Below are 22,934 nucleotides of genomic sequence, written 5' to 3'. Positions count from 1 at the left end.
GTACTGTTTTTGTTTTGAGACAGGGTCTTGCTCTGTCACCCAGGCTGGAGTGCAGTGACGCGATATCCGCTCACTGCAACCTCCGCCCCCTGGGTTCAACCCATTCTTCTACCTCAGCTTCCCGAGTAGCTGGGTCCACAGGCGTATGCTGCCACACCCGGCTAACTTTTGTATTTTTAGTAGAGACTAGGTTTCACCATGTTGCCCAGGCTGGTCTCAGACTCCTGGGCTCAAGCAATCCACCCGCCTTAGCCTCCCAAAGTGCTGGGATTACAGGCATGAGCACCCGGCCTTGTACTGTTACTGTTTATGGGAGGCAGTATGCTGCTGGGTTTAAGGGCACAGTCCTGGAATCAGATGCAGTCAGATTTGAATCCCAGCTTCCCTTCCTGCAAGATGTGTGACTTTGGCTAATCATAGTGCTTTACTATCCAAAACTTGGCGAGGAATGGGTGAACTAGTGCAGGATAAAAATGCTTGCCCTACTTCACCTGCCCCCAGCTCCCAGCTATGAACAGTAAATAGCTGAGCTGCTGCAGCACTCAGAGGCAGGTTGGCCAGCTCTGGGCCAGCAGGAACTGGAAGCCGGTGCGGGGCCTGGGACTTTGGACGCATTTCCAGCTTTTTCTGAACCGGGCAGGTTTCCTATCAGATAGGGCGGGACTGTCAGGTTGTGACCGCGGGTGGCCCGCCCTGGGCATGATGTTGTTCTAGTGTTACCAGCAGCTGCACGTGGTCGGTTGAGTCCGCCTCAGACTCAGAGCTGCGCCCCTCGACCTCAACGCCAGGCGGTTACTTTGCTGCCCCTCCCCGCTCGCTATGTCAACGTCCACTAGCTGCCCGATTCCCTGGGGCCGGGACCAGCTGCCCGACTGCTACAGCACCACGCCGGGGGGCACGCTATACGCCACTACCCCGGGAGGTCAGCGGGCCGGGCAGGGGTCCACAGGCTGTGGGCATATTAGCGTGTGCTTGTTGTTGCGGGTCGGGGGTAGGGGAGGGACAGGCCTAGGACTTGTCTGCAGGCCCCTCTACAGGTAGCTTTGGGGGAGAATGTTTGGAGCGGAAGCTCAGTTCCCAAAAACTTCTAAGTGATGCAACGAGGCCATGAGCCTAACTTCCGTGTGTTTGGGCTGTAATCCTTCATTGTGGCCTGGGTTCTTGGTGCCTTACATGTGCACCTTACCCCTCACGACTTTGCTTCCTAGGAATAGGGGCCAGGGCCCCCTACTGAGCGTGACCTCAGCTGGAAATACTGGGTCTTGAGAAGTGCAATGGCTAGAACAGTTGGGGCAGTTGCTCCATTTATGTGTTGCTGGCTGGCGTCTGTTTGGTTGGGCGAGCAGCCTGGGATCACGAGCTGCTGGGCTTCCAACCCAGGGATTCATGCCACGTGGAAGTGGAGGGGAGGAACAGGGCAGGGCCCTTTGAGGACATTATGTGGCCAAGTTCCTCTGAGCTAGTATGAACCTTATAGGACCTGGGAGGGGTCAGGATTAGAACAGTACTGTTTCTCCTCCCTGTAGGACATAGCCCAGGTGACAGCACTGGGTGGAACCCTTCACAACTATTTCATTTCTTGAATCACCTGAGGCTGTTAGTCTAGGTCTCACCTTCACTGGTGAGACCAAAGCAAGGAGGTTTCAGAGTGGTAGAGGAGCAGCATGAAGTACCTGAACTCCAAGTTTGGTATTCCTCTTAGAGCCAAGATCTGAAGTTCCCCCAAACATAAAGCCCCTGCCTATACCAGCTGGGATGCCCCACTTGCTTTATACCCACATCTTGGTTAGGTCTGGAAGATTTTAAGCACTATGAAAGCTTGTCTGCTGAGAACCTAGCTGGGCTTCGGAGCAGATGTCCTTTGATACACAGGGAAATTCAACACCACCCTCATGTCCAGGCCCCAAAAGGCCTGAGTCTGGGACCCCAGTCACCTCTGTACCCAAGCTCCTGACTCTTACCTCAGTCCCAACCCCTTGACAGGCACCAGGATCATCTACGACCGAAAGTTCCTGCTGGAGTGCAAGAACTCACCCATTGCCCAGACACCCCCCTGCTGCCTCCCTCAGATTCCCAGGGTCACAACTCCTCCAACAGCCCCACTCTCCAAGCTGGAGGAGCTGAAGGAGCAGGAGACAGAGGAAGAGATACCCGGTAAGGAAAGCAGGAATTAAGAATTGTCCCAGCCTTTGAGTTCAAATGCCACTGTGACACAGTGTGGGGGTTCAATTCCAAGAGGGGTTTCTGCACTGCCTGCAGATCCTCAGACCAGCAACCTGTCCTCCTGCCTTTTCTCTCTCCAGATGACGCTCAATTTGAAATGGACATCTCATCCAGTTGCAGATGACCCAGCATGTGGAGTTACAGAGGGATCCCTCATGCCACTGCTGCCACCACCTCTTCCTGGGGCATCCAAAGGCCAGCTGGCCTCATCTAATCTGGAAGGGAGTGACTTGTTAGTTCCAGGCCTCCTTTAGTTCTGAGGCAGCTAGACCAGGGATAGGAGTGGGCAACTTGCCAAGCCCTTAACTCTACTTCCTCTTTGGTCTGTGGTACTCCTCCTAACCCTAAACCCTCTATGCTCAGGGGCTGGAACTGGGGAATGGAGTAAGTCACCTTCTGGCTGCTTAGTAAACATTCAAAGAAATGCCTTGGCTCCAGTGTTCTCAATGCTTATTTTCTCATCTCAGCCACACAGCTGAGGGCCCCGGCAGGCCTGGTTAAGCTCAGAGGCCTCAGATCCATTCCCAGTTCCCACCAGGCCCACTTCCAGCAGCAATTAGAACCTGAGGCATACTACAGTGGCAGGTTACATGAGCCTCCAAACCATAAACAGCGATAGCTTGGCCGCTGCCTAGGGCTGTTCCTGTCTTTCCAGGAAGCAGCCTTCCTGGAACCAGGACCCTGCCCAGCAACCCCTCCCCTATCCATTCCAAAGCAGGACTCTTGGAAAACAGGGGCTGTCCCAGCCTATAGCCATCCCCAGTCTCCCCGCCATGCCTTTTCTGCTTACCACCTCTAAGTACCAGTTCCTCCATTCCAACACCAAAAACCTTGTACCCTCCCTTCTCACAGCATGATAATCCACCAAGTACCTCTCTCAAAGGGTTATAAGAGACCTTAGAGTTCACACTGAAACCCAAAATGAGGCAGCAGCTTGTTTGGCATGTCAGTTAAAATCCCAAATCTCAGTAATCTGGTCTTTTTCTCCTTCGATTTATACAGCAAAAATCCCACTCAGTGTGGTTCTAATCTCTGTAACACCTGTATCTCAAGGGTGATACAGTGCAAATAGGACTGTCTTTCTTTTTGTTGAGGGAAATGTCTCCCCGTTCTATTTGAGTCTGTTCTCATGCTAAAATGAAACCATCCAAACACAGAGCTGCTCCACCCAGCACAGGATGTGCTTTCAGTCTAATTTGGGAAAAAGAGGTAGGCAGTAGTCTGACTGTACCCAGCAGATCCCTTCCTGATGAATGGAGAAGGGAGAACAGACGTTTGCAGATGCACAGAGGGCACGGCAGTCGAGGACACAAGAGGGGACTAGCTTGGCACAGGAAGGGTTCATCTCTCCTACCCAAGGCCCACCACAGAGATGTTTTTATTGAAATGCATGTTACGAGTAACACATGAACTCCCTCTGGCCCAGGTGGGACCTCTTCCCTTATAGGTGGGTCAGGCCTAGTGGGACAGTCTTGGTGGTGGTAAGAAGGGAGCCAAGTGAGAGAAGGCCTCCAAGGCATAGGAGATGGTGTCCGGTGAGTCTGCGGAACCGAGGATTATGGAGCCTGCTGGAAGCCTGGTATGGTGTGGTTCTCAGCTGTGGCTGCAGATTTCTCTTCATTGGCTGCCTCCTCTGAAAACAGACTCCTCTTTTCTGCAATTAATCTTTTAACTCCTACCATCCACTGACTGACCTCAGTCACATAGTCAACCATGAGTGAGCGGTGGATGTCATCTGCTGCGTCCCACCGATGGCTTGAAAGCTCTGAAGAGAGATGGGGATTGAGCAAGCAGCCTGTGGTACAAGAGCTTCCATGCCTCCCCTCCCAGTCAGTCAAAATCTCAGCACTTGCTCCAGCACAGCCAACCACAGCAGGACAAGGGATTTAGGCTATATCAAAGAACCCACCCATACCTTGCACCAGTACAGCCATTCTCTTCTTTACAGGTATTGACAACTTTCCTCCAGCCCACTGTTCCTGCAGCAGTGCCAGGCGTCGGCTGATGTCATCACATACCTGCTTCTAAGAGACAGAAGCCCCCCTCCAATTCAGTGCTGCCAGCCCAATGAGGGGAAGAGAGAGGAGGGCAGCACCACATAGGAAGCACCTGCTTTCTCTGGCCCACACTTTAGAGTTCTGGTTCTTTACCCAAAGATTAGAGGCCCCACTGAGAACCTGATGAAGCCTTCCTTCCCCTGCTGTCGTCTTCTGACACTGCCTGATGTTTCATTGAAAAGTAGAGGCCATTAAATGGAACTCTCTCATCTTCCCACCACCAGTCCTCCTAACCCACCTCCTCCTATGACTAGAATTTTAAAATTTCAGGGGCTTCTCAGACTCTCAGAAGCTCATCCTGTAGCATTACTTCACAAAAAGAAAACTAAGAGCCAAAGAGGTGAAATTACCCATGCTACTTTGCCTTTAAGACATTCTTCAGGCCGGGCGCGGTGGCTCAAGCCTGTAATCCCAGCACTTTGGGAGGCCGAGACGAGCGGATCACGAGGTCAGGAGATCGAGACTATCCTGGCTAACACAGTGAAACCCCGTCTCTACTAAAAAATACAAAAAAAAAAACTAGCCGGGCAAAGTGGCGGGTGCCTGTAGTCCCAGCTACTCGGGAGGCTGAGGCAGGAGAATGGCGTGAACCCGAGAGGAGGAGCTTGCAGTGAGCTGAGATCTGGCCACTGCACTCCAGCCTGGGTGACAGAGCAAGACTCCGTCTCAAAAAAAAAAAAAAGACATTCTTCAGATCTCTTTTTCTAAGAACTAAGAAAACACTATAGCTAGAAGAGGTTTCTTTCTCCCTAACTGGGCACAATATAAATTTCCTGAGAATAAAATCAGCCGGGTCTACTGTGAATGGCATGGAGGTACAGAAAATCAGGTTGTTCACTAATAGGAGCTGAATTCAACTCTTGTTCCCACAGCATCTTCTACTGATTGGTCTTCAAAAGTCTGTTAATGCTCCTGAAATCCTGTGTTCATTTCTCTGGGAATGCCTTAGCAGATTCTGAAGGAGTCCATAACTCTAAAAGGACTAAGAGCCATTATCCATTGGGTCAGAGGGTCTATCTCTGGGAGCCATTCCTGCATTTGGCTGTGGATGGAAGCCCTCTCTAACCTCTGATGCGCCAGGGCTTACCCTTGTGTGGCCACGGCAGTCTTCCAATGCCTGTTCCAAAGGTCTCAGCACATCCTCCATCAGAGCCTCAGACTCGACTGGGAAACTTGTGGGCTCCATACCAGAGGCAGGACCACTCCCCACAGGTGGGGACCTGGGAGCCTTACTTGAAGGAGGTGGAGGCCCCATTGGGGGAGGCCCAGGAGAAGTCTCTGATGCGGGGACTGAAAAGGTATAGCAGGATCAAGCAACATGGCTTAAATGGGTAAGAAGTTTAACTCTAAATTCATCCCTTCTAAGAAGGGCTACTGTCTGAGACAACTTATTCATTCAAAAATATGCATTTATGAAGTCCCCACTCTATGCAAGGCAATATGCTAGGCACTAAAGATTAGAAAAGTAAACTAGGTGGCCGGGTGTGTGGATAGGCCTGTAATCCCAGCACTCTGGGAGGCTGAGGTGGGCAGATCACCTGAGGTCGGGAGTTCAAGACCAGCCTGGCCAACAAGGCGAAACCCCGAGTCTACTAAAAATACAAAAATTAGCCGGGCATGGTGGCGCATGCCTGTAATCCCAGCTACTTAGGAGGCTGAGGCAGGAGAATCGCTTGAACCCAGGAGGCAGAGGTTGTGGTAAGCCAAGATGGTGCCATTGCACTCCAGCCTGGGCAACAAGAGCGAAACTGTCTCAAAAAAAAAAGAAAAGAGAAGAAAGGTAAACCAGGCCTGGGCACAGTGGTTCACGCCTGTAATACTAACATTTTGAGAGGTCAAGGTAGGAGGACCTGAGCTCAGGAGTTCAAAACCAGCCTGGGCAATATAGTGACACCTCATCTCTACAAAAAAAATTTTTTAATTAGTCGAGTGTGGTGGCACACACCTATAGTCCTGGCTACTCAAGAGGAAGTAAACCAGACAGATTAAGTTCCTGACCTCAGAAAGCTTAATTCTAGAGGGAGGGAAAAAAACACAAAATTACTAAATTATGTTACATGCTACCAAGAAATAAAATGGTTTATGCAATAAAGAGAAATGGGAGAACCTATCTAGACTAAGTGTTCAGGAAGGCCTTCTGAGGTACATTTAAGTTTATCTGAGCTCACTTGCTATGTGACTTTCAGCAAGTTACTTTCAACCAGAGCTTAGGTTCCTCTTCCGTAAAATGGGGATGTATATAATGCCACTTATTTCACAAGGTTGCAATGAAGATTAGGAATATAGGTACAGGCTGAGTGTGGTGACACATGCCTCCAATCCCAGCACACTGGGAGGCTGAGACAGGAAGATCGCTTGCGCCCAGGAGTTTGAGAGCAGCCTAAGCAGCATAGTAAGACCCTCTTTAAAAAAAAAAAAAAAAAAAAAAAAAAAGGGCCCGTCGCGGTGGCTCAAGCCTGTAATCCCAGCACTTTGGGAGGCCGAGACGGGCGGATCATGAGGTCAGGAGATCGAGACCATCCTGACTAACACAGTGAAACCCTGTCTCTACTAAAAACATACAAAAAAACTAGCTGGGCGAGGTGGCGGGCGCCTGTAGTCCCAGCTACTCGGGAGGCTGAGGCAGGAGAATGGCGTAGACCCAGGAGGCGGAGCTTGCAGTGAGCTGAGATTCGGCCACTGCACTCCAGCCTGGGCGACAGAGCGAGACTCCGTCTCAAAAAAAAAAAAAAAAAAAAAAATACAGTTGCTAGTGTGTAGCAAAAAGTACAAACTGAGCTGTTTTTATTGAGAACTAATGGATGAGATAGATGCAGCTATAAAGAGTTGAAAGAACATGTACTAGGTAGAGGTGAGAGCAGTGCCCAAGCAGCAGGAAAACTTTTGACTTGTTCAAGAGACAAAAATGAGGCCTGTAGGGCTAAAAACTATTATCACTGAAGAAAGTAGTATGAGCTATCGTTAGAGAGGTAAGCAGAGGGTCCAGACCCTGTGGGGTTTTGGAAGAGTTTGGTCTTGAGTCAATAGTACTGGGAAGCCACTGCAGGTTTATAAAAGCAAGGGGTGATGTGATCAGACTTATTCTCAAACATGTATGCTCCGTGAAAAACTGATGAAAACAGGTCAACAATGGTGGCAGGAACACCAGTTGAGAGGCTGAATAGTTCAGGAAAGAGATAATGCTGGCATGGACTAGGGTAAAAGAGTAGATGAGAGGAATGGAGTAGTCTGAGATTTACTTAAGAGGAAGTAGCAACAGGAGTGGATTGGGAGTGAGGAAGAGAGAAGTCAAGGTGACTCTTAGTTTCTGACTTTAGTAATGGGAACCACTAACAGAAAGACTGGAAAAGTCAAAAGTTTACTTTTAGGTACCAACATCCACAATGATGATTGATTCATTTAATAATTTGGCGTTACAGTTGACCTCTTCACCTCCAGTGATCATTTTTTCCCACCCTACATCAGCCTCTCATCCCCCTGCCTTGTTCACAATACTATCACCTCCAAAATCTGATCACCCCCCTTACCCCTTCCAGCTCAGCTACTTTGATTTCCATGTACATTAACGTGGTCACCCCCTTATAAATATTTTTACCTCCTTTATCTCCTCCCATTGTCCCACTTTCCTGGTTAAACCCAACTTGCTTGCACTTGGGAGGGAAAATAGAGCCATGCTGACGCTTTAAATTCATGGCCACAGATTTTAAAAGGTACCAAACACTGCCCGGACATTTTGGCTCATTTTTTCCACTCTTCAGAACTTCTCTTCCTTTCCCTGCTATCTTCTTCTGACACTGGCTGATGTTTCATTGAAAAGTAGAAGTCATTAAACGGGAACTGTCTCATCTTCCCACCACCAGTCCTCCTAACCCACCTGCATCTGTGGCCACTTTTCTTCCTCTTGTAATAGATGAAAACGTTCCTGCTTCTATCAAAAGCCATCTTTCCAGCTGTACTCTGCATCCTAGCCTCTCTTGTCTTCTCTAGACTTCCCTACTGTAACTATCTTCTCTTGCATCAGTTCTCCCTCTCTACTGAATCATCCCATTAGCGTACAAACATGCTCTAGCATATTACTATCAAAACACTCCCTTCACGTTCCATTTTCAGATACTGTCTCATTTCTTATCTCCACAGAATTTGAGTGAACTGTTTATAGTCACTCTCCCTACTTTTCACATTCTCTCCTCAGCCCATTCCAGCTGAGTTGCTGTTCTCACTAATGCAGGCTACTTTTGTTATGATCACTAGTGACTGCTATGTTTGTCAAATCTAGTGGTTCCTTTTTTTCTTTTTTTTTTTTTTTTTTTGAGATGGAGTCCCAGGCTGGAGTGCAATGGTATGATCTCAGCTCACTGCAGCTTCCACCTCCCAGGTTCAAATGATTCTCCTGCCTCAGCCTCCTGAGTAGCTGGGATTACAGGTACCCGCCACTATACCTGGCTACTTTTTGTATTTTTAGTAGAGAGGGGGTTTTACCATGTTGGCCAGGCTGGTCTTGAACTCCTGACCTCGTGATCCACCTGCCTCAGCCTCCAAAGTGCTGGGATTACAGGTGTGAGCCACTGCGCCTGGCCCCTTGTCTCTATCTTGATGTCTCAGCAGCATTCATCACTATTGATTCATGTCTTTACACTCTCCTATTTTTTTATTTTGGTTTTGGTTTTGTCACAGAATCTCGCTTTGTCACCCAGGCTGGAGTGCAGTGGCATGATGTCGGCTCACCGCAACCTCCGCCTCCCAGGTTCAAGTGTTTCTCCTGCCTCACCCTCCCAAGTAGCTGGTATTACAGGCCCATTTATATATGGCTAATTTTTATATTTTTAGTAGAGACAGGGTTTCGCCATGTTGGCCAGGCTGGTCTTGAACTTCTTATCTCAGGTGATCTGCCCGCCTTGGCCTCCCAAAGTGCTGGGATTACAGGTGTGACTCACTGCGCCTGGCCTCTTCTATTTTCTTCTTTGGCCACTTCCCAATCTCCTTTGATGATTCCTTCTCAACCTTGAAATGCTAGAGTGCCCTACGGCTCTGTCCCTGGCCTTATTCAAGCGCATGACATCAAATACCATCCTTGTAATGGTGACTTATTTCTCTAATTCTGGCTTAGACTTTTCCCGAAAAATAACAGCCTAAATTTCACATGGGCCCCCCAAAAAAACTCCCCCTCCCCAAAACCACTATCCCCCAGTCTTCCTATATCAAGCAAAAAATTTTAGTTATATGGATTCCTCCTAATCTACTCATTCCTACTGACCTTCTCCATCTCATATCCATCTAACTCCTACTACCCTTATGCAAATCATTAAATCTTGCCTATATTACCATAATAGCTGTAATTTGTCTTTCCACTCCCCTAAAATCTTGTTTTCACACAGTGATCTTTTCAAAATGTCAATCAGTCCCTGGTTCTCAAGCTAGGAAGATAGTGCCCACAGGGCAAATGTCTGGAAACACTTTTGGCTATCACAACTGGGTGGATGCTACTGGCATCTATTGGATAGAAGTCAGAGTTGCTGATAAACACACAGAAAAGTCCCTCACAAAGAATTATCTGGCCACAACCTATCAATACTGCTGAGTTTAAGAAACCAAGCCTTGTATCATTCTTCTTCTACAGCAAAAAGGGTGTGGAGAATGGAGGGCCACTGAAAGAACCAAACCTGAGCCCCTTTATGGAGGCCACAGCACAGCCCATTTAATGGCCTGGAAAATTCTCAGGGGGAAAGGTGGCTCTCCTCTACTTTAAACTTTTCAATGGCTTCCAACTTTATGTAGACTAAAATACAAACTCCTTATCCTGGTTTACAAAGCCCACTATCCTGGTTTACAAAGTGGCTGTAGCCAGCCACTCTGTATTTCATCAGTTTCTGAATTGGCCAAACTTACTCCTTTTGCAGCTGTTTCTTTTGCTTGGAATGCTTTTTGTGTGGCTTAAATATCAGCCCCTCAGACACCTTGTTACCCAGTCATATTACATCACCGCTTATTTTTCTGTAGCACCCTCACCACTATTTAATCTTTCAGCCCATCTCCAGTGCTGCAACATGGACTCCCTGAAAGCAGAGATCTTTTTTCTCACTGCTGTCTAGTTGGCCCTTAAACAGTGCCTGACTTATAGTAAGTGCTCAGTAAATAATAGTGATTAAATGAATGAAAAACTGTGAAGTCTGATGATTATCATATACCTAAGTGAAGACAGAATGGACAAATGAATATGCCACTATGAACAGGAAGAGGTATAGGTTAACAAAGATAAATAACTTGAGGATTAAAACTATATTAAAAGCCACGGGTCTGGATGAGATCACCTAGGATGAAAAAATAGAGTCTTTTTAAATCAATACACCATTTATTAACCTGAGCAGCAGAGAAGGGGCTCGGAAAAGCACCTGCCCTGAGACCTTTACTGGAGCCCCATAACCTCTCTCCATAAGGAACCCTCGGGGAAGAGAAAAAAGCCTTCCAGACAGGCTCATCTCTTACACCCCCCCATTCCCCGTCGGTCTCCGAGCACAGGGGCCCCACGCACCTCTGGGGGATCCATCCTGGGGTGCGGCGACTCTCTTGGTGAGCAGCGAGCGCCTGTGTCCGCCGGCCTGGGTCTGCAGCCCGTATGAGAACTGCGGCGGGTCGTTCCAGCCGCGCTCCTTGTTGCCTGCGGAGGCGAGGGATGTGTGAAGCGAGCCCGGAACTCCACTGATAGTTCATATTGGGGCTGGGGGAGACAGAGGGTCCAGACTCCGCGCCGCAACCGCCCCCAGCCTAGGCCGGGGCGAGGACCTAGTGCCCTAGCCAGTCGGCCGCGCTCACCCGGCTTCACGTACAGCTCAGCCATCTCCACTTCCGCTTGGCCAGCGGGGCAGCGCGTCATTTCCGGGACGGCCGCTCACAGTTGAGCCGCGTCCGAGGCCAGGCGGTTTGCCGGGAGCCCTGGAGGATGGATGCTCGTTCACAGCCGTCGGGAGCTGCTGTGGGGACCCTGCGGCAACTCCCTAAGACTCGAAGGCTCCATCTAATGAACCATCAGGGCCCGGTCACAAGGCACCAAAGGAGGTTGTTGTCCAGGAGCCAGCGCTCTAGGAGCCCTCATCCTCTCAGGAGCAAGTTCGAACCACCAGAAGATCCTGCCCCACATACGCCCCGCTGCGATCTAGCCAGGTTGACTTCTACAGCCTCCTCTTGCATTGCCCTGCACAATCTCCACATTCACGTCAGGTAGCCTCACTAACTAGTACTCATCTTCCTTCAGTTCTCAGCTCAGATGTCAGTTCTTCAGGAGGCCTTCTGGAATGTCTCAGGCCAGGTTAAGTGTCTTACTTGAGCTCCCACAACCCTACAACCCTCTAAGATTTCCTAGTTATATTACATCACATCTTCTGTCTTATTTGACTCTTGTTCATTTCCCTGACAGTCTCAGAAGGTGGGACTTTGCCTATTTTATTACATCCCCAGTGCCCAGATTAGTGCGTGGCACAGGGAACTCCTTAGAAAATATGTTTGTTGAATGAATGAAGTGAGTTCTCCAGCACACCCATGCTGTCATGTGACTACAGAGAGCCACCAACATCAAGCACAGACACAAAGACGCTCATCTCACACAGGTTGTTAGCCCCCAGCCCTGTCCCAGGCCCAATATACTCACATCCAGTGAGGTCACTGAGGGATTTTTATTTGCACTGATTTTGCTATAAAGTGTTACTGAGGTAGAGCCAACTGTCCAGGGTTGGACAGGGGCAAGGAACACAAGGACCCAAGGAAAGGGAAGCCAGGGTCCTACATTGTGGTGCAGTGCCTCCCAGTCATCCATATAAACAATAAATTGGGCAATAAACAGACGGTGGACAAGGATCAGAGGGACAGGCAGAGAAGGCTTCAAGGGGTGACAGGCTATAGGCCTTGAGGAATAAAAGGGTACAGAGTTAGGCATGGACCCAGAGCCTCCTTCCCCAGCCTTCCCAGGTAAGTTTAGGGCATGTGGAGCAGAGAGGGTTTCAGCCGGAAGGCATCAAGAAAAGAGAAGACACCCCGCTTTCGAGGGGTTGCCCCTGCACCGCCAACCCCTCCTTTGAGCAGGGGGAGGGGCAGGGGACCTCCTGGGGAATCCATGGAGCTGGTCCGCTTGAGCCGCAGGCGGGCACGGGCCTGGGCACCCCAGGCCTTGCCTCGAGCTGCAGAGGCCACAAGACACTTCTGGTACTGAACCTAGGGAGAAGGGGAATGTGAGGATCCAGCTACTTTCTGCCCCTAGACTCCCTGAAAGCTTCTGCTGGACAGGGAACTGCTCAAAGCTTCTGTCTGATAACAAGGTTGGTAGTCGGCCACATGTGGAGTTTCTAGAGCATTCCCAGGTAGCTCAATAACAAAATCATGAAACTGTATCAGACACTTAAGGAGGGCGGGCTGGACACTGCTAAGTGCTTTGTATAATTCAGTTATTTATGAGGGGTTATTATCCCTGTTTTGCAAATGAAGAAATTGAGATTCAGAGAGTATATGACTTGCCCAAGGTCACACAGCCAGAGAAAGGCAGAAATGGCATTCAAACCTAGTTCTCCGATTGCAGAGCCTAAACTCTTAATTACATGTACCACTATGTTGGCTCTTTTCCATCTCTCACTGGTGGGGACTAGTCCCTGGCAAAGCAGATTCCCTAGTTGAGGGTAAGGGTGTACAACTCAAACTCCAGCCCCAATGCAACTGCTCCCAGTCATCTCATCTGAATGGCTCAAAGGCGTCCTAATTGGCCTTCCTACCTCCTCTCATGTCCTCCAAATCTTTACCCATACTATAGCTTAAGTGATCATCCTAATACATAACCCTGACTTCACTGTGGGGCTTCAGTGATTCCTAGTGCCTCCAGATAAACTCATCACCCTGACCTATGAGGTCCCCCATAACCTGGCTTCTGTCATTCTCTCTGATCTCATCTCTTACTACATCCCCCTTGCATGCCAGATACACTGGATTCTTTCAGATACTCTCATCCACTAATATCTCTCACCTTCACAGCTAAGGTTCCCTGTGTTTGGTACACCTGCCCCACTCCCCTTCACCTGGCTAACTTCCCTCTTGGACTGTCAGTTTTCTATCACCTCTTACAGGTAGCCTTCCTGACCCCTAAAGGGGCCACCTCTTCCATTAACCAGTGGTGTACAACTTATTTCTGGTCTATCTTGGCACTATCCTAAGTGTTTTGTGAAGGCAAGGGCTGTGCCCTCTATAACACTTAAATTCTCAGGGTAAACTATGGTGCCTGGGACCCTGTAGGCACTCATATTTGTTGAATGAATGAGCAAACTGAACTAACAAAGTGTAAGCAACCCACAGTCAAATGCCCACAGATGCCAGGAAATAAACCTAAATGGGACAAACAGGAACAATGCCAACTCTTTAGGGCACAGCTTCTGCACAAATCTGGCTGCATGCTGACATTTACACGTGTGAACTGAGTGCCAGAGCTCTTGATATTTTAAGAAAAACAAGAATAGCGATTATTATGTGAAATGTCCTGGCCTTTAAGTATTGGCAACTAATTAAAACTTACTAAAAACAACATGAGGGCCAAAACATTAATGATGCAGAATCAGCCCAGGTTTGTGATCTCTAAAGAGGCTGCCGACCCTGAGCCCCAGTAAACAGCGGAGAGCAGCTGCAGGGCAATCCCACCCACCCATTCCCACCCATGACTCACCATACAGGCAGCCTGCACAGCTTCGGAGAGTCCCCCTGCATGGGGCTGGCACCAGAAGGCTGCGCACTGGAAGCTCTGACGGCCCAGGTCAGCGATGAGGCCAAAGGTGTGTGGGTCGCGGCCAACACCAATAAATGTCACAAGGCGCACAGGGCACTGCCACAATGGCTCCTCCTCTGTACTGGCCTCTGCCTGCCCACACCAGGCCTAGTCACTAGAGGGCCAAGCACTGGCCAGACCCACTGAACTTTTCCGGCAGCAAGCAGTGACCCCTCAGCATCCCTGCTCACCCCTCCAAAGCCCCCAACTTCACCCTCTTCTGGTACCTGAATGGGGTGTGCAGTCATGAGAGAGTCAGACACACTGAGCATGGTTGGGACCCAGGCATTCCGGTCCCCCCTGGTGGTGAGGGTACCAATGGCCTCGTTCAGCACATCCATGCCTGGGGGAACATGCCCAGCGTGTCTCCCAGTTGTAAAAGAAAGAGTCTGCAGGGAGTGTCTAGCCCCCTCTCACTAACTTGGGATTCAGAGATAGGGAATAGGATAGTTGGGGCAAGGCTTAGAATTCTGAGTTGGGAAGACTGGTAGATCCCAGGCCATAACAAGGCTATGGGAGGACTCTGAGAAATGGTAGTGGGCCCCACCTCACTCACCTTCCCCTTGCCTCACACAGCCCACTATATGCAGCCCCCTCAGTCCTCACCCATGGCTTTGGTGACTGGCAGTGTCCCCATGTACAGTGCTTCATACTTCTGAGCAGCTTGGCTTACTGCATCCAGCAGCTCCACTGAAATATACACACCAAGTCGGCCTGGCAGCTCTCTCAATTACCATTTTCCCCACCCTTCTGAATGGCCAGGACTCAGGTCAGAGCTGGTGCTGATAGAAGAAAAGGCTCATAGATGCTCCTCCAGCTTGGCTTGGGATCCCTGAGACCAGACACCTCAGAAATTTATCCACAGAAGTACTAAATAACCAGAAATTGCCCACCCACAAAGCGGCACCAAAGCAGCCCAATGCAGCAATGCGGGACTCCCCTTCCCATACCTTGCCGTGGCAGGTCTTCAGGGGAGATGGGGTCTGGAGAGCAGCAAGAGGCATCACCACTGACCCCTACTCGCTCTGACAAGATCTAAAACACAATGAAGCCAGCATGAGCCACAGGGAGAGAGGGGAATTAGGGTAAAAGGGCCAATACCACCCCAACTACCTTGGAAGCTTACCCACATTCCAACCCCTTACCCACATTCCCTGCCCCACCCCTGACCCTTACCTGGGCACAAAGCCCATGTAGGGCACTGGCAATGACCTTGGCAGGGACATCACAGCGAAACACATGGCACTTGAGCATACAGCTATCTTTGTCACTTGCCACAAAAGCGAAGTCCCTAGCAGGGGCAGAGATGGGGCTGGGGTAGAGGCTGGTTAGAGGCAGGAGCCTGCAGGAGGCTGGAAAGTCAGGCTAGGGATATGGCAGGGATGGAGTAGGGAGGTCAGGAATGGGGCTCAGGATACCTGGTTTTCACTCACCTGTCACTGTTCCGGAAGCATGTGGGAGCACAGAAGGGAATCAGCCCAGCCTCTCGGACTCTCCCCCATTTGTCCCTGCTGAGCTGGGCCCACCCTCCCCAACCAGGGCTGGACCAGGCAGGGGAAGCAGTCCTGGGTCCACATCAGAGGATCTGTGTCCAGGGTTCAAGTACTGGTGATCAGCATCAGTGGGGATCACAGCCTGCAGCAGGGAGGGAGATGAGCTCTCGCTTGGGGGATGTAGGCATCCTCACCGGCCCTTGGAGCTCCCCACGCCCCACACACGGATGTGCACCAGAGGCTGGCAGTGGATCAGACTGTGGTCCAGGGGATTCACTAGGCTCATGGCATCCTTCTTCAGGATCATCAGCATGTTCTGGCCCTGCCAAGGACAGAGGTCAGCTCAGAGCTCAGATAAAGGTCATTGCCATGAGAAATAGGCAATTCAGGGATAGCTACCTCTGCTGGGCCCTGGGCCCAACCCATTGAGGGGCCGAGCCAACTCACCTCACCCCAGGCACCATCTAGAGGCTGGCTCCGGCTGCGGGTCTGGGCCAGCTGCTGGATGCAGTTATTGACTGCAATACTGCTCTTCCCCGGTGCCAGGTCCTCTTCAGGTACCTCTACCCAGCCCAGAGAGCGGACTGCAAAGCACTGACAAGTTGGGGAAAGGGACAGGAATGAATAAGGATGGAGCAGGGTGGCAGGTGCCACAATACAAACTCCCTATCTTCACCCTTGATCACCTCTGCTCAGTCCAATCCCACCCTTGTCTTTCCCTTGGGACCTCCCAATGCCCTCAGGTCCAAGTCACTACCTTAGCCCCTGGCTCCATGTTCTGGATGTAGGATTCCTCACCACACCAGGACAGAGAGTTACTGAAACAGAGCAGAGGTGTTAAGAGGACCACATTTCCTACAGTAGGGACACTGGTGAGGCCTAGACTAATTGATAAGCACAAGAAGAGGGACAAGACCCAGAATATAGCACCAGAAATATAAAAACAGAGCAGGGTAGAGCCCAGGACATATTAAGGTAACATAAAGTGTGACTTAGAATTTGAGGGAAAATTCAGGACACAACCCAGACACAGGACATAGAATAAAAGTCACAAGGCTGGGTGCAGTGGCTCACGCCTGTAACCCCAACACTTTGGGAGGCTGAGATGGGTGGATCACGAGGTCAGGATATCGAGACCATCCTGGCCAACATGGTGAAATCCCATCTCTACTAAAAATAACAAAAAGTAGCCGGGCATGGTGGCATGTGCCTGTAGTTTCAGCTACTCAGGAGGCTAAGGGAGGAGAATCACTTGAACCTGGGAGGCGGAGGTTGCAGTGAGCCAAGATCACACCACTGCACTCCAACCTGGGCGACAGAGTGAGACTCCATCTCAAAAAATAAAAAATAAAAGTCACAAAATGGAGCAGGGTTCAATATGTGGACCAGAACCCCAAAGTGGGACAAGAGATCCTAGAACAGAGGACCTAATGGCCAGGGTCTAGAACATGATAAGTTAGGACCAAGAATATGAAAAACATGTAGCTACAAACAAGAGTTTAGAACAAGGGATAAAACTCAAAATACTGACACTAAGAACTTGGGACAGAGCCAAGAACACAACAGAACCCAAAACATGTGACAGAATCCAAAACCTGGGCTGGAAAGCAGACCATGGGTCCAGCTGCGTTTTTGAACACCATGGAACCCCAAGCCTTTCATTTTGCCTGGGCCACTCGTTACCTCCGGTCCAGTGAGCTCTCCAGGCTGGAGAAGGATCTCCCTTTGAGGGGCCGCAGTCCCCAAATCCCCTCCGTTCCCTGTAGAGTGGGGGTTAGTCAGTGTAACAGCAGACCTGGGTCCACACACGGGCTCAGATCTCCTCCTCACACTCCACCTACCGTGCCTGGGTCCTCCGCATCTCCTAGTTCCCAGGCTGGGCGCTGCCACTGGGTGCTACCGCTGGGTACATGCCAATAGTAAGTACCTGCAGCATCGTGGATCTTCCTCCAGCCAGGAGGCAAGCCAGGCTCCCCCTCCAGACTCTGGTCCCCCCACAAGTCATCTACAGGAACACCGGATTAGAGAGGAGGGAGCATATTATTTGTGAGTTCAGAATAACATGCTGTCATAATCCTCTCTCCATCCCCAAAATGGGTCAGTTCTTAGGCTGAAGATCCAAGCTCCTCAATCTTGAAGACATCACATGTAAAGATCGGGTTCATTCGCCCCCTGGTCCCTACACAGAGAGGTATCCCCCACCCTGTCTTTGAGCCCCAGAGTAGTCTTTCGGATTCCCTCGTCCTCCCTAAGCTCCTGGTCTTCCCACCGGGCCCCTCCGTGCACACCATCGCAGTTGACCAGAATGATGGCCAGCATGTAATCCTTGCCCAGCATAACCCCGGCCGCTCCCCGCCAGCCTCTGCCGGCCCGCACTCTCAGTCCAGCGAGACCTCCGGAGCTACTGCGCCTGCAAGCCCAGCCTCTCTGCGCCGCAGGCTGCCGGGCCAGCTGGCGCCGCACAAATACGGGGCGGGACACGGGGCGGGACACGGGCCGGTCCCGGGGGAGGGCCTGAGCCTCACAGCCCGCCCAGGTGTGGTGCGTGTAAACGGTCGTCTGGATCCCCGAATGGGTGCGTATTTCCGTGTGTGGGTCTGAGGGTGACCCAAGAACGCCACCGAAACCGCTGACACCACCGCACGACTATGAACTCATCAGGCGCCCGAAGACCGACACACCAGACATGCGCCGCGCGCACTCGCGCACGAGTGAGATCATCGCTCCCGGGTAGTGAGTGCACTCACACGCAGCCTGAGACTCGACCGGAGGGGGTCACGTGGAAGTATCTGGGAGAGGCGGGCTCGGCCACTAGGAAAGCGCCTCACCCGTTCCAAAAATGCTCCGGAAGTGCCTTCGCCCTCAGTAAAGATGGCCGGGGCGGTCGGCATGAGGGAGGCGGGGATGCGCCTGCGCAACAGGTTCGGCAGGGAAGATGGCGGATGACAAGGTGAGTGGCCGTGGGGGTGATCTGCAGCCGGGCGTGGTCTTCTCCTTGACCTTTTTAGTTCCGGGGAGAAGCGACTCTGGAGCGGCTCAGGAGTGAGGATGTCCCTTGTTTCTTCAGAGGCTGCTGTCAGATGTCTCAACAGTGTGGAGTGGTGTGGGTAGAGCATTCGGCGAGGTGGGAGGAGCCGTGGATCCCCCAGATGTACCCTCCTGGGAACCATCACGAACCCCACTTACTAGCACAGACTCAAAAACATTCACCCTTAAACACTCCTCACTTTACCCTATTCCCTACTTCCCGAAATTTTCTTCCCAGTGACATGATGTTTCCAATTACACGGACACTCACACCACCCTCATTCAAACACTCCCTTGCATACACTCTGAATTTCATACTTACATGCGATCAAAATCACTCAGTCCATTTACTTACGCACTTGCCGACAGTCTTTTTTGTCATTCTCACTCACATCCAGTCACTCATATTCCGTTTGGGATGGCCTTGGGAAGAAAGAGGTAAAGCCCATCCAGGAACCAAGACAATCAAATTGTCCAGGAAACTGCCTCGGTCCATTACTCACCATTGGTCTACAAGCTCAGCATTACCCACACATTTACTAAATGTCAGGCACTAGAACATAGTAGCCAAGACAGACTGGTCACGACTTTCGAGCTCATAATGGAGTCAGTAGTGCTTTCCTGATAGACCGGTCCCTAGCTGTCCCTCCTGCCTTTTCTACATACTGCTTGCTATGTAAAATTCTTGTTGAGGTTGATGTAAGTTACTGGTTCAGATTCCATCTGTCAGTCCCTTCCTGGCCCTCATTTGAATTCTGTGCTTTTCAATGCTTTTCTTCCGTTGCCACTGCCATCAGGAAGCTTTTATAGGAAAAGGTCTTTCTGGCTCACCCCATCCCCTCCCAATTCCCAGCTTCTGATGGAATTGAGCAAGGGGTGGGGCTGAGTCAGACTGCTGGAGTCTCGCTTGTCCTAGGATTCTCTGCCTAAGCTTAAGGACCTGGCATTTCTCAAGAACCAGCTGGAACGCCTGCAGCGGCGTGTGGAAGACGAAGTCAACAGTGGAGTGGGCCAGGTAAGGACTGTCCCACCCCACCCCTGCCTTAGGCTTTATTGCCCAACATGCTCTTGAGAGTGTTAAATGAATGGTAGAGATTTATTCAGCAAATGATTATTGAGGGCCTGTTCTCAGGCATCCTAAGGACAATTTTTCTGAATGGCACATGAACTAATATCTTAAGTAGAGGTTAAGTAGGTGAAGAGGGGAGGAAAGAACATTCCAGGCAGATAGAACAGCATATGTAAAAGCCTTGTGATAGGAAGTAGCATTATAAACATGAGGGGTGAAAGGAGGTCCATTTGGCTACAGTAGTTGGGGAGCATGCTAGGAAATGAGGCTGGAGAAACCTGCAGGGTTAGGAGCATCTCTGACCTTGTGTGGCAGTGGAGTTCTATGGTTGGAGCTTTCTGACCCCAGGGTTCTGAGATTGTGTGATCAGAACTGCTAGGTTCTTTTTCTGGCCCCAGAACCTTGGGAAAAATCTGGAGAAAATACCACGGTTGTCCAGGGTGAGGAGGAGTTGGTGGTGGAATGCTCTAATCCCAGCTTGAGTAGCCCCTGGACAGAGTCAGGGAAGAGCCTAGCTAAGTTTCGTTCTGCATTTTTCTCTGCAGGATGGCTCGCTGTTGTCTTCTCCGTTCCTCAAGGGATTCCTGGCTGGATATGTGGTGGCCAAACTGAGGGCATCAGCAGTATTGGGCTTTGCTGTGGGCACCTGCACTGGCATCTATGCGGCTCAGGCATATGCTGTGCCCAACGTGGAGAAGACATTAAGGGACTATTTGCAGTCGCTACGCAAGGGGCCGGACTAGCTCTAGGTGCCATGGAAGAGGCAGGATGAGCAGCTCAGCCTTCAGGTGGAGACACTTTATCTGAATTCCCCAGCTGTCATCCATTTGCTATCTCCAACTTTCCTGCCACCTTCATCCTTGCCTCCCTTCCTGCAGATTGTGAACAGTAGTTCCTCAGCCTGCACCCTGGATTCCTTCTTCCCCTTCCTAACTCCATGGGACTGGCCCCAAGATTGTGACTTCAAGGACTACCAGCCCCTTATTCTTCAAGCCCTGACTGTGGGGTTGGTAGATGCCTCTGATCCTCAGTATTCTCTCTGGCAATGTTCCACAGCTCCTCCTTCCTGGTAGCTGGCTCCGTAACTTGATTTTCCCCAAACGTGTTGCAATCCCTGCTGCCCCTTAGTCACCCAGGGTCTGGTGTGGGTATGAGTGTAGAGGATGGGGGTATGCCGGGCCTGGGCCGTACCAGGCAGGCCCGCTGGACCCTGATGCTACTCCTATCCACTGCCATGTATGGTGCCCACGCCCCATTGCTGGCACTGTGCCATGTGGACGGCCGAGTGCCCTTCCGACCCTCCTCAGCCGTGCTGCTGACTGAGCTGACCAAGCTACTGTTATGCGCCTTTTCCCTTCTGGTAGGCTGGCAAGCATGGCCCCAGGGGGCCCCACCCTGGCGCCAGGCTGCTCCCTTCGCAGTATCAGCCTTGCTGTATGGCGCTAACAACAACCTAGTGATCTATCTTCAGCGTTACATGGACCCCAGCACCTACCAAGTGCTGAGCAATCTCAAGATTGGAAGCACGGCTGTGCTCTACTGCCTCTGCCTCCGGCACCGCCTCTCTGTGCGTCAGGCGTTAGCGCTGCTGCTGCTGATGGCTGCGGGGGCCTGCTGTGCAGCAGGGGGCCTTCAAGTTCCTGGGAACACCGTTCCCAGTCCCTCTCCAGCAGCTGCTGCAAGCCCCATGCCCCTGCATATCACTCCGCTGGGCCTCCTGCTCCTCATCCTGTACTGCCTCATCTCAGGCTTGTCTTCAGTGTACACAGAGCTGCTCATGAAGCGACAGCGGCTGCCCCTGGCACTTCAGAACCTCTTCCTCTACACTTTTGGTGTGCTCCTGAATCTAGGTCTGCATGTTGGCGGCGGCCCCGGCCCAGGCCTTCTGGAAGGTTTCTCAGGATGGGCAGCACTCGTGGTGCTGAGCCAGGCACTAAATGGACTGCTCATGTCCGCTGTCATGAAGCACGGCAGCAGCATCACACGCCTCTTTGTGGTGTCCTGCTCACTGGTGGTCAACGCCGTGCTCTCAGCAGTCCTGCTACGGCTGCAGCTCACAGCCGCCTTCTTCCTGGCCACATTACTCATTGGCCTGGCCATGCGCCTGTACTATGGTAGCCGCTAGTCCCTGACAACTTCCACCCTGATTCCGGACCCTGTAGATTGGGCTCTTCCACCAGACCCCTCTCCCAGCCTTCCTCCCCCTCCCATCAGCAGCCCTGTAACAAGTGCCTTGTGAGAAAAGCTGGAGAAGTGAGAGCAGCCAGGTTATTCTCTGGAGATCGGTGGATGAAGGGGTACCCCTAGGAGATGTGAAGAGTGAGTTTGGTTAAGGAAATGCTTACCATCCCCCACCCCAACCACGTTCTTCCAGACTAAAGAATTAAGGTAACATCAATACCTAGGCCTGAGAAGTGACCCCATCCTTGTTGGGCAACTCCCTGCCTTGTCCTGCATGAACAGAGTTGATGAAAGTGGGGTGTGGGCAACAAGTGACTTTCCTTGCCTACTTTAGTCACCCATCAGTGGCTACTGCCCAGCCATGGTGCATGACTCTTCCATAAGGGATACCCACTTTCATGCAAGAAGGCCCTGTTGCCACAGATTATACAACCATTACCCCAGCCACTTTGACAATCTCCCCCAGTTCCAGCAATGCCTAGAGACATGCTCCCTGCCCTTTCCACAGTGCTGCTCCCCACACCTAGCCTTTGTTCTGGAAACCCCAGAGAGGGCTGGGCTTGACTCATCTCAGGGAATGTAGCCCCTGGGCCCTGGCTTAAGCCGACACTCCTGACCTCTCTGTTCACTCTGAGGGCTGTCTTGAAGCCTGCTACCCACTCTGAGGCTCCTGGGAGGTACCATGCTTCCCACTCTGGGTCCTGCCCCTGCCTAGCAGTCTCCCAGCTCCCAACAGCCTGGGGAAACTCTGCACACAGTGACCTGAGACCAGGTACAGGAAACCTGTAGCTCAATCAGTGTCTCTTTAACTGCATAAGCAATAAAGTCTTAATAAAGTTTTCTAGGCTGTAGGGTGGTTCCTACAACCACAGCCACGATTGTCTTGTGTCTTCTGTCTAACAATTTTGTTCTTCTGGGGTCCTGAGTATTTTAATTCTGGGGTAACTTTTATTTTATTTTATTTTATTTATTTATTTATTTATTTTTGAGACGGAAGTCTCACTCTTTCACCCAGGCCAGACTGCAGTGGTGCGATCTCTGCTCACTGCAAACTCTGCCTCCCGGGTTCACGCTATTCTCCTGCCTCAGCCTCC

The 22,934-nt window shown here is 51.0% G+C and overlaps 5 protein-coding genes across 16 annotated transcripts in view; 3 read left to right on the top strand and 2 right to left on the bottom strand.

Annotated features, from left to right (window-relative positions):
- The window catches only part of ANKHD1 (ankyrin repeat and KH domain containing 1), a 136,552-nt gene extending 133,903 nt beyond the window's left edge, over positions 1-2,649 (top strand). For all 9 annotated transcript variants that reach the window (XM_008014673.3, XM_008014672.3, XM_008014681.3 and 6 more), the window contains 2 exons: positions 1,984-2,154; positions 2,304-2,649. In XM_008014673.3, coding sequence (XP_008012864.1) covers positions 1,984-2,154; positions 2,304-2,307 — 175 coding nt within the window. In that variant the 3' untranslated portion in view covers positions 2,308-2,649. The remainder of the gene's footprint in view (positions 1-1,983; positions 2,155-2,303) is intronic.
- Positions 2,650-3,524: 875 nt separating this feature from the next.
- SRA1 (steroid receptor RNA activator 1) lies at positions 3,525-11,806 on the bottom strand. Of its 2 annotated transcripts, XM_008014689.3 has the most exons (5): positions 11,091-11,806; positions 10,810-10,935; positions 5,368-5,570; positions 4,139-4,247; positions 3,525-3,988 (listed from the first exon to the last, which is right to left on the bottom strand). In XM_008014689.3, the coding sequence occupies exons 1-5, from the start codon at positions 11,149-11,151 to the stop codon at positions 3,780-3,782; spliced, it is 708 nt and encodes a 235-aa protein (XP_008012880.1). In that variant the 5' UTR covers positions 11,152-11,806; the 3' UTR covers positions 3,525-3,779. The 2 variants fall into 2 exon arrangements, with proteins under 2 accessions (XP_008012880.1, XP_008012881.1); XM_008014690.3 differs by lacking the exon at positions 5,368-5,570 and having other exon boundaries at positions 10,810-11,806.
- A 122-nt stretch (positions 11,807-11,928) lies between these two features.
- On the bottom strand, positions 11,929-18,097 carry APBB3 (amyloid beta precursor protein binding family B member 3). Of its 3 annotated transcripts, XM_008014686.3 has the most exons (13): positions 17,852-18,003; positions 17,405-17,568; positions 17,247-17,323; positions 16,321-16,381; positions 16,011-16,157; positions 15,758-15,885; positions 15,504-15,509; positions 15,247-15,382; positions 15,021-15,105; positions 14,677-14,760; positions 14,298-14,413; positions 13,972-14,163; positions 11,929-12,482 (listed from the first exon to the last, which is right to left on the bottom strand). In XM_008014686.3, exons 1-13 carry the CDS (start codon positions 17,898-17,900, stop codon positions 12,246-12,248), a joined length of 1,482 nt encoding a protein of 493 aa, XP_008012877.1. In that variant the 5' UTR covers positions 17,901-18,003; the 3' UTR covers positions 11,929-12,245. The 3 variants fall into 3 exon arrangements, with proteins under 3 accessions (XP_008012877.1, XP_008012879.1, XP_072866735.1); XM_008014688.3 differs by lacking the exon at positions 15,504-15,509 and having other exon boundaries at positions 15,247-15,361; positions 17,852-18,097; XM_073010634.1 differs by lacking the exons at positions 13,972-14,163; positions 15,504-15,509 and having other exon boundaries at positions 15,247-15,361.
- A 292-nt stretch (positions 18,098-18,389) lies between these two features.
- On the top strand, positions 18,390-22,715 carry LOC103244658 (SLC35A4 upstream open reading frame protein). The gene is made up of 3 exons (XM_008014685.3): positions 18,390-18,513; positions 19,507-19,605; positions 20,205-22,715. Exons 1-3 carry the CDS (start codon positions 18,499-18,501, stop codon positions 20,400-20,402), a joined length of 312 nt encoding a protein of 103 aa, XP_008012876.2. The 5' UTR covers positions 18,390-18,498; the 3' UTR covers positions 20,403-22,715.
- On the top strand, positions 20,810-22,715 carry SLC35A4 (solute carrier family 35 member A4). The gene has a single exon (XM_073010635.1). The coding sequence runs from the start codon at positions 20,810-20,812 to the stop codon at positions 21,782-21,784; it is 975 nt and encodes a 324-aa protein (XP_072866736.1). The 3' UTR covers positions 21,785-22,715.
- Positions 22,716-22,934: the final 219 nt, after the last annotated feature.

This window comes from Chlorocebus sabaeus, chromosome 23 (assembly GCF_047675955.1).
Source record: "Chlorocebus sabaeus isolate Y175 chromosome 23, mChlSab1.0.hap1, whole genome shotgun sequence".
In the NCBI taxonomy this organism is placed as follows: domain Eukaryota; kingdom Metazoa; phylum Chordata; class Mammalia; order Primates; family Cercopithecidae; genus Chlorocebus; species Chlorocebus sabaeus.
Note: the sequence above shows the minus strand (reverse complement) of the source record. Positions and strands in the feature narration are given on the sequence as shown.

Bases quoted from the DNA above. Each gene is read 5' to 3' on its own strand.
- SRA1 (XM_008014689.3), bottom strand. From the start codon at position 11,151: ATGACGCGCTGCCCCGCTGGCCAAGCGGAAGTGGAGATGGCTGAGCTG. The intron at 10,936-11,090 runs GTGAGCGCGGCC...TCGCCTCCGCAG, and splicing joins TGAGCTGTACGTGAAGCCGG to GCAACAAGGAGCGCGGCTGG. The intron at 5,571-10,809 runs GTGCGTGGGGCC...ATACCTTTTCAG, and splicing joins CCAGGATGGATCCCCCAGAG to TCCCCGCATCAGAGACTTCT.
- APBB3 (XM_008014686.3), bottom strand. From the start codon at position 17,900: ATGCTGGGCAAGGATTACATGCTGGCCATCATTCTGGTCAACTGCGAT. The intron at 16,158-16,320 runs GTAGTGACTTGG...CCAACTTGTCAG, and splicing joins ACATGGAGCCAGGGGCTAAG to TGCTTTGCAGTCCGCTCTCT. The intron at 14,414-14,676 runs GTGAGGACTGAG...ATGTTCCCCCAG, and splicing joins GCCAGTCACCAAAGCCATGG to GCATGGATGTGCTGAACGAG.
- LOC103244658 (XM_008014685.3), top strand. The intron at 19,606-20,204 runs GTAAGGACTGTC...TTTTCTCTGCAG, and splicing joins TCAACAGTGGAGTGGGCCAG to GATGGCTCGCTGTTGTCTTC.
- SLC35A4 (XM_073010635.1), top strand. From the start codon at position 20,810: ATGAGTGTAGAGGATGGGGGTATGCCGGGCCTGGGCCGTACCAGGCAG.